General features: G+C 41.5%; 4 protein-coding genes across 4 annotated transcripts in view, besides 1 other annotated feature; 2 read left to right on the top strand and 2 right to left on the bottom strand.

Moving 5' to 3' along the window:
• Positions 1–5,993, bottom strand: part of CSUI_006299 (taf7-like rna polymerase ii taf7l) — a gene marked incomplete at both ends in the record, with an annotated part of 10,680 nt that extends 4,687 nt beyond the window's left edge. The window contains 5 exons of the mRNA XM_068066463.1: positions 291–336; positions 596–893; positions 3,259–3,372; positions 5,816–5,927; positions 5,978–5,993. Of these exons, the coding sequence (XP_067921560.1) occupies positions 291–336; positions 596–893; positions 3,259–3,372; positions 5,816–5,927; positions 5,978–5,993 (586 nt within the window). The remainder of the gene's footprint in view (positions 1–290; positions 337–595; positions 894–3,258; positions 3,373–5,815; positions 5,928–5,977) is intronic.
• Positions 2,108–2,185: a sequence feature (Short protein (CSUI_006300, PHJ19868.1) was converted to a misc_feature.).
• On the top strand, positions 2,505–7,383 carry CSUI_006298 (uncharacterized protein). Its single transcript, XM_068066462.1, has 5 exons — positions 2,505–2,770; positions 3,478–3,567; positions 4,300–4,360; positions 5,126–5,305; positions 5,880–7,383. The coding sequence occupies exons 2-5, from the start codon at positions 3,561–3,563 to the stop codon at positions 6,463–6,465; spliced, it is 834 nt and encodes a 277-aa protein (XP_067921559.1). The 5' UTR covers positions 2,505–2,770; positions 3,478–3,560; the 3' UTR covers positions 6,466–7,383.
• A 77-nt stretch (positions 7,384–7,460) lies between these two features.
• CSUI_006297 (uncharacterized protein) lies at positions 7,461–7,833 on the top strand. Its single transcript, XM_068066461.1, has one exon. It carries the CDS (start codon positions 7,612–7,614, stop codon positions 7,786–7,788), a length of 177 nt encoding a protein of 58 aa, XP_067921558.1. The 5' UTR covers positions 7,461–7,611; the 3' UTR covers positions 7,789–7,833.
• Positions 7,834–7,862: 29 nt separating this feature from the next.
• On the bottom strand, positions 7,863–8,317 carry CSUI_006296 (uncharacterized protein). Its single transcript, XM_068066460.1, has one exon. It carries the CDS (start codon positions 8,184–8,186, stop codon positions 7,911–7,913), a length of 276 nt encoding a protein of 91 aa, XP_067921557.1. The 5' UTR covers positions 8,187–8,317; the 3' UTR covers positions 7,863–7,910.
• Between the last annotated feature and the right edge of the window lie 64 nt (positions 8,318–8,381).

Here is an 8,381-nt window from a genome sequence, read left to right as displayed (position 1 = left end):
CAAGAGAGAGAAAAGGACTGGACCTCGGGAAATAGATAGGTAGATAGATAGATAGGTTACGCCGCCCCGTAAAACCAGTTTCATGTAGTGTGACAGCTTACAGTGTGAGGAGAAAAGGACAGCACCCAGCGTTGCTTTCAAGACCAACATTCTTACGCCTTTACTGATAGGAGGCGTTTGAGAACATATCTCTTCTGACGGTGGTTGAACTATATGTGGATGCACGTTGTGAAGAAGGGACAGGCGCACTCTTATTATATACAGCCACCTTCAGTGAATGATACACATACCAGCAGGACGTTCCATACAGAAGGAAGAGCAGCATGTGTGCGTACACTGAAAAAAAAAGAAAAACACGGGTGTACATACACCGAAAAAGAAAACAGGGTATACATACACCCACGAAAAAAAAAAACAGGGTGTACGTACACCCTAGAGAAAAAAAAAACAGGTGTACATACACCCGAACAACATACTGTACGTCCACCGAAAAACGGCATGTGCGTGCACTAGAAAGCACCCTGTGGATTCATCGGACCTTCTTTCTGATCTGTACTCTTTCTTATCTTCTTCAGTTTAACATCCTAGATCATACCTTGACATCGAAAATACGATAACTCCATTCCTCCCGGGGTGTTATGACAAGTCCAAGAGGATTCGCCGCTGTGCACCCAGGAGGGAAGTTGAGCGGAGCCTCCCCCGTAGAAGAGAGACCCCTGCTGCTACGCGCATGCTGCTGCTGTCGCACATGTATCAACCGCTTGCGTAAAGTCGCGGCTACGTCAGGAGGAAAACGAATGACACATTGACGATCCAGTCCCGGGCAATCTTCACCAAGCCAGTCTTCTAGTTCTGTTGCGGAAAAGAGACCACGGCGGACGGCTGTCTGCTGCCTACAGAGATCAGACATCATTCACAAGAAGATTTCTTTCCACACGCACGCAGACTTCTAGCATAATGTATATACAAACGTGAATGTATGTATGTATGTATGAACATCTTTCTTACACATACACAGTAGGGAAATGACATGCACGGACGTCAGAAGAAGTCGGGAGCGACGTCTACAATGCAGAGAAAGAAGAAGAAGGGAGATAAAAAAAAAAAGGCGACACTGGCGGGTGAGCGGAGAGCCGAGAGACCGGACAAGAGAGATATCCAGTGGGCCTGGAAATCGAGGTCAAAGACTAGCGAGAGAAGAGAAGTTTTAACGGACGTCAGAAGATTGCTGTAAGGACGGAGAAAGAAAGGCGAAGAGAGATCTTAGAATGGAAATCAGGACTACGACTTCATTGTTCTTCCTTTCCTTCCCTCCTCTTCAGCCTTAGTCGGAAACAGAAAAAGCAATGCTCGCATGGCGATATATATACATATATACATATATATACTGAGGACTTGCGTGAATAGGCCTTGCACGTATAGACAGTGTGTATGTTTATGTATATCTACAGGGAGAGAAACCGTTAGCAGGCAACCGGCATACCTATGTGCGTTGTTTACTAACTTCTATATAGAGAGAGGAATACAGCGCATGTACCCTGGGGGGCAGGAGCCACGTATCTAACAAGAAAAGCGTAATACTAGAGATGGTAAGTTTAGACTGTAAGCATACACACACATGTATGTGCATATACATGTATACATGCACACCTAGATACGACTAGGCATCTTGACAGTACACAGAGGAGACTTGAAGAGCAGGAAGAAACGGATGATGGAAGAGAGAGAAAGTCAACATATGAGTAATGAACTTCTCCAAGTCGGCTTGGCATCGTGAAGATGACCGAAAGATGACGGATAGTGGCTAAGCTCCTTTCTGTTACTCTACGTGAGCTACCGATAGATTTCTCTACAACGACACAAACTAAGCTGCTAACCCTCGCAGATGTGAAGAAACACAGATTGATACATCTTTATATTCTACACTCCCGTTACCCATGTCTACCTACACTTAAACATTCACTTGGCATGCACGAACTCATCCAGCCACCCCTCGGGTGATACAACACCGCGCAGTATGATGCCCAGCATGAAATAGAGAAAAACATACACACATGTCCATGTATGAGATTCTATGTATATATACTATAGTATATGTACATATACACATGTGTATATCTATTCATATCTCTATGTATCTATTTATACGTGGATAGATCTAGATAGCCAGATGTTAGTTAGCTGATATCTCTGAAGTTCTTTCGAACGGGCACCTCATACATATAAGAGTGGAGTGGAGCTTCCTATCGAGTTTTCAACTCTGATCGCGGCATCATTTGAGGTGTATGTACACTCCAATCACTAGCCCGCCGTTGTGGCATTTCCGTGGTCTAGTCGAATTTGATACGCACACGTTGTCTGCATATAGACAGTTGGAAGTGTATATACACCTTGGCAAATCCTGTCAACATCTCCGTAAAGAATATGACGTACCTCTTGCTCTACATATATATATATATATAGACATAGGTTTCTGTTCATATGTATATGTATATCTATGTATGCGGAGAGAGATATATGCATACGTACGTACTTCAGGGAGAGAGGATGTGCTGTATTCCCATGCTAATGGCGTGATAGAAGTAGGTGGGTGGTGGATGAGAGGATAGTGAAGTTCTTATGATCCTCCTGGAGCCTCTTCTGCCTAGACGTGAATGACTCGGTGCCTCTCTGAACTTGTTTCTTTCTTTTTCTCAAAGATTCTCAAGGCAGGTGGAGGTCTCCTCGATGCTATCAGTCTCGCGATTTATGCGGCTCTACGAAATACATAGTAAGCCCCCCTACTACAACTTCTTCTTCTACTTCCTTCTGAATAGTCAACGTAGAGATGTTTCTCTCATGAAAGAAGACAAGCGACGCAAACATCTTCTTGTCTCAGGTGCTGTATATTCTTATCTATCCACACACGTTCCTGCCTCCTCATACATACCTACATAGTCATACATGTATATGTATAAGTATGTATTTACTCGGGGTGGAAGGAGGGATCAGCAGTCTACGCAGTTCTTCTTTGAATCGAGCTTAGTTGAGACTCCTTCTTGTCTCGAGCTTCTTTAGTGTTTCTCTTTTTCTCTTTCATCTTTCCCGCCTTAGTGAGTTATTTCGATCTGCAATAGCATCGAAGCGTCTCATCTGATACGGGAGAAATCTAGTGTGTGTCTATGTGTACAGTGATGCCTAGGGGTGTGTGAAGTATGAATGGATAAGAAGGCATGCATGGAGATAAGTTGTCTCTTTCCTTCTTTCGTTTTTTCTTACTCTTTCTTTTTCTTTCTTTCTTTGTGATCTTTATCTTCTTCTCTTGAAGAAGCGGCTTGATGCGTGGATCGGCGGGAGGGAAGTTCACTGAAGGTCTTCTCCCCTTGTTCCTCTCTAAAGAACTCGGGGGGACAGAGACAGAAAGATGAAGGTACACATGCACTGCTTTTTAAACATTCTTCTTTTCTTCTCTTTTTCTCTCTCTCTTTCACTTTTTAGCCTTCCATGTGTATTTGTCGACGAAGAAGAAGAAGGAGAAGATGAAGATGAAGAAGGAGGGGGAGAAATCAAAGTAACGTGTGATGAACGGTGAGGTGTATATACACTCAAGAAAGTGAGGTGATCTCTATTCGCTTCATGCTCTTCTCGATAGAACATCCTGCTGTATACTTCTCTATCTTCCGTCAATCCTGATAGGGCTACAGGCCTGTGTAGATAGATAGATAGATAGATAGCACCTACATAGAGTTTAATGGGAGGTATGAACATCACACTTATCTTTCGTGTGTAGACTCAAGTCATAGCCTTTTGCCCTATCCGGGGGATCTTTCTCTCGTTATGCTTTCTGTACGTTTCATCCTCCAGCTCTCTTTCATCATTAAACAAGAATCTCAAGAGTAATACATCAAGAATCTCTCTCTCTTCTTTCTCTCTCAGTCAACCTAGATAGATAGATAGATAGACAGATGCATATCTATACATACGAGATTTTCTTCCTGTCACTCAGTTCACAGCGATGTTAAGATTCCATTCCGTATACAATTATATCCATACGTATATTCATAGACATATGTACGTGTCTGGGGAGGCCAGGCATCATAGAATCGATAGAGGTGGATAGATGTGGATGGATAGAGATAGAGAGACACACAGATGTAGGTGTAGATATTCATGTAGCCCATCTGCGTCTTCTAGCAAAAGGAATGTGGGCTTTCTTTCTTTCCTTCTTTCTTTTCTCCTTTTTGTGTCTTTCTCTCTTCATCTTTTCTCCAACTTTCTTTCTTTGCTTGTTTTCTTTGTTTCGTCTCTCTTTCTTTGCAGAGAGACGGCAGGTGACAAATTTCCAGCGGAAGATATCCCTCTTCTTATTACAGTGGGCCAGGTATCCAAAGAGAAGGAATGAGAGAGAGAGAAAAGCAAGAAAGAAAGATTCATCTAAAGCATGGAAGGTCGATTGCTTCTCTTCATTTTTATTCTCTGCCTATGATGAGGAGTGCGACGCATTGCTATACACAGGTGTCAACATAGTGTATCTACAGATAGATAGATAGATTAAAGATAGATAGATAAAAGATAGATAGCTAGCTCTGTGCATGCGGGCTTGCGATTTGATTGGTGGGGTTTAGTCGCCTCTCGCCCCCCCCTTCCCTGCTTTGTGTCTCTGTCTCTCTTTCTCTCTTGCACTCGATGAAATTTCCACGTTTTTCTTTTCTTTTTTTTCTCTCTCATTCTTTTCTTTCTCCTTCGTTCCTAGAGACTTCTAGATCTCCACTTGTGTATGATGGTAAATGGAGACGTCTTTCTTCATATCTATGTCAAGAAAAGAAAGAGAGCCGAGGAGTGTCTCTCTCTTTCTATATATATATATATATATATGTGCTTATTTACATAGAGAGATATACATAGACTATTTTTTTATGTATATCTGTATGTGTCTGTACATGTACATAGGTATACACCCTCCCTCTTTTCTCTTCTTCTTTTCCCTCTCTCTCCATCCCTTTCATTCGGCCTTTGACTTTCTCACATCCTTTATTTTACTTTCTTTATCTCTCGGTCTCTCTGTCTCTCTTCATTCGGTCTCTATCTTTCTTTCTCCATTCTGTCCTTAGCTCTCTTTCTTTCGTTGTCTTGTGTGGTGTTGCAGATCCGCAATCGGTATGTGTGGGATATGTCGAGTCATGAGGAGACAGCTAGCGCATGTCGATTGCTTGTATCGATTCATCGAAACTTCTCAAAAGAGAAAAGCTTCATGCCAAGATGTACAGGAATCCAGAAACTGGGCGGATCGCTTCTCGATCTTGCCGCTCTCCCCACAGTCATCGTTGTGAGCCTTCTTTCTCTCTCTTTCTATCTATCTACTTCTTCTTCTTAGGTTCTTTTCCTTCCTTTTTGCTCCTATTCTCCGATCTCTCATACTGACTGACTCGAAGTATATCTACCTATTTCCTATGAACCTGTCTTTCTTTCTCTCTTTCTTTCTTGCGTCGTTACTCTTTCTTTCTTTTCTCTCTTTTCCCATGTACAGATTTCCGTTCATAGTCTTCTCATCAGGTCTAGTGGAGCTTTTCATCCGGTAGAAGAGAAAGACGAAAGAGGCAGATAGATACTAAATGAAAGATAGATTGAAGACAGATTGAAGCCGGATAGATAGATTGGAGACAGATAAATAGATAGATAGATAGATTCGAGAGAGATAGATAGATAAAGCGCGGTTGACGTAGTTAGCGGGCAGAGAGAAGGAAAGTAGAAGGAGAGAAGAGACATGCATATAAGCTGTGAGGGACTGTTTTGCTATGGAGAAGTATGAAGTGTGTGTATGTCTGTCTGTACGTACACCTCAATAGGTGAGGGAGTGAAGGAAGAATAAGTGCCTGTCTGTGTGTCTCTCTGTCTTTTAGAATTCTCAACGTGTTTGTAAGGAGATTTTCGATCGAGTCGAGAGACAACTGGAGAAACAGAAAACTCAAAAGCGGAGACAAGAATTGCATGCCTTCACCAAAGTCATCGAGCAACTCTAAAGAAAGAAAGAAAAAAGAAAAAGAAAGAGTGAGAGAGAAAGAAAGAAAGAAAGAGAGAAGAAAAGAAAGCGTGAGGAAGAAGGAAAAGGTCGGTGGTAGGAACGATGCGTGTAGTAGTAGGAAGAAGAACAGTGAGGCTCTTCACTACTGTGGAATGGGTCGGCTTATACAAGGAATAGTAATAAAAGAAGAAATGAGTTGTGAAGAAGAAGAAAGAAAGAAAGAAGGAAGGAACTTCTTCTTGTTTCCCTCAGTGAGAGAAAGAGACAGAAAGAAAGAGAGACAGAAAGAGAATAGGAGCTCTCTTATTACAAAAGGAGAGACGAGAGAGGAGACGATGAGCGGAAGAACGAAAGAAAAGAAGAGAAAAAGAAAAAGAAGAAACAGACAGAGAGACAGAGAGAGATTTCTGTCTTTGTTTCTTCTTCTCCTTCTTCCTCTTCTTTCTTTTGTCCATGGTGTGTAAGCCATTTCTTGTCAATGCCAAAAGACAGAAAGAAGGAGAGAAAGATTCACAGAGAGAGAAAGAGAGAAAGAAAGTCTAGATGAAAGACTACAATATTCAAACTGATGTCTCTAATGTCTCCTTGTATATATAGATATAGATACATCCATATACATAGCGTACAGAGGTGCTATATATATGTATGTATATGTACGTATTTGTATGGCTTTCTCTTTCCTTTTGACGACTTCAGTCTCCATCAGAGACAAAAAATGAAGAGAAGCAACAGGAAGAACCCCCTTTTCTTTCTTTCGTTTTCTCTCTCTCTCTCTCTTCCATTGGTGTAGTTGTCTGTCTCCTTCTTTCTCTGTAGCAGTCTTTGGTGGATGTGTATAAGGTGGTGGTGCTAGGCATGCTGATCCACACCCCAAGATCTCTCGAACCTTCTTCTCTCTACTCGAACTATTTTCAGAAGAAGAAGAATAGAGCTTCTCTCTTGCTTTCTTTCTCCTTTCTCTCTCTTCCTTAAGAGTCTTTCTTTGTCTCTGGGTCTTCTCCATTCAAGAAATGTGGCATAGAGCTAGCTTTATTCCTATCCCTTTCCATGTGAAAGAGCAAGACAAGAGGCAGATATCCCACATGGAGCGCAATGGAGACTCGCCAGTCTTTCTCTCTTATTCTAATGCCTCGTCAGAAGTCTTTCTGCTAAGCCCGAAACTTCATCTTCTTCTTCTATCTCTTCTTCCTCTTCTCTCTTTCTTTTCTCTCTTCTCTCTCTTTTTCAAAAACGTAGATGGCTCCGAAGTCAGTATTCTGTATAGACACACATCTAGCTAGCACACTGACCTATCTGCCTGTACCTAGACATCATCTTGTATTCTACATATATATGTATATGTATGTATGGGTACATGCAGTCAGGCTCCATACATACCATCTGATATATATATATATATATGTATGATACCGTACAAATACCATGTATATATATGTATATATATATATATATGTATATACGTGTGTATGTGGGTGGACGGATAGTATGGAAGGGGAGACAGCAGAAGCATCAGGGGCGGGTCGTTTTTGCTTTGGAGCTCCTCATGCAATCCATCGACCAATCGAGGAAGTAGACCAAGTACTAACTATCTAGTCACGCTCTCAAGATGAATGAAACAACATAAATCTCTCTACATTTCTCTTCTCTCTTTCTTTCTTTGCCTTGTCTTCTATCTATGGATCTACGTGTCTAACTTTAGTGTATTTATGTATCTATCTGTCTTTGATCTATCTCTTTTTGATGACCGTGAAGAAAAAGACATATACATCATTGAGAGGTGGGTCTGACCTTCTCTCTCTACAACAGCAGCAGAGGAGGAGGAAACAAAATCCCTGCTCCCTGGAGCAGAGAAGGAATTAGAAGAGAAAAGAAGAAGAAATTGAAGAGGGTCTTTCTATGTTGGGGTATCTTAGTTGAGGGAAGAAAGACTAGAAAGAAAAGGAAGAGAGAAAGAGACAGAGAGATAGAGAGTGAGGTAACAAGGACATTTAGAGGAGACAGAGAGAGAGAGAGACAGATAGAAGCAGATGATCAATGAGCACAATAATAGGGGAGAGAAAGAAGAGAGAGAGAAAGGGCGAGGAATTTCTTCTGTTTCAGATGTTGATCGAGGCTTGTCAGATGCCCGCCCTCCCCTCAAAATTTTTCTTTCCTTCGTCCTCACTCCAACACACACATGACTCATCAAACCCCCCAACTAAGTAGATTCAAGAGAGATTGAAGATAGACAGAAGATAGATTGAAGATAGATTCAAGAGAGATTCAAGATAGATGAAGAAAGCTAGTCTTCTTCTTCTTTTTGGTGATGGAGATCGGTGTTTTGAAAGCTATTATTACTATTACTATTAGTATTATTAGTATTATTATTATTATTATTTTA

Source organism: Cystoisospora suis (genome assembly GCF_002600585.1).
Source record: "Cystoisospora suis strain Wien I chromosome Unknown contig_3158, whole genome shotgun sequence".
NCBI lineage: Eukaryota > Apicomplexa > Conoidasida > Eucoccidiorida > Sarcocystidae > Cystoisospora > Cystoisospora suis.
Note: the sequence above shows the minus strand (reverse complement) of the source record. Positions and strands in the feature narration are given on the sequence as shown.

Bases quoted from the DNA above. Each gene is read 5' to 3' on its own strand.
- CSUI_006298 (XM_068066462.1), top strand. The intron at 4,361-5,125 runs GTATCCAAAGAG...GTGGTGTTGCAG, and splicing joins TTCTTATTACAGTGGGCCAG to ATCCGCAATCGGTATGTGTG. The intron at 5,306-5,879 runs GTGAGCCTTCTT...TCTGTCTTTTAG, and splicing joins CTCTCCCCACAGTCATCGTT to AATTCTCAACGTGTTTGTAA.
- CSUI_006297 (XM_068066461.1), top strand. From the start codon at position 7,612: ATGAAACAACATAAATCTCTCTACATTTCTCTTCTCTCTTTCTTTCTT.
- CSUI_006296 (XM_068066460.1), bottom strand. From the start codon at position 8,186: ATGAGTCATGTGTGTGTTGGAGTGAGGACGAAGGAAAGAAAAATTTTG.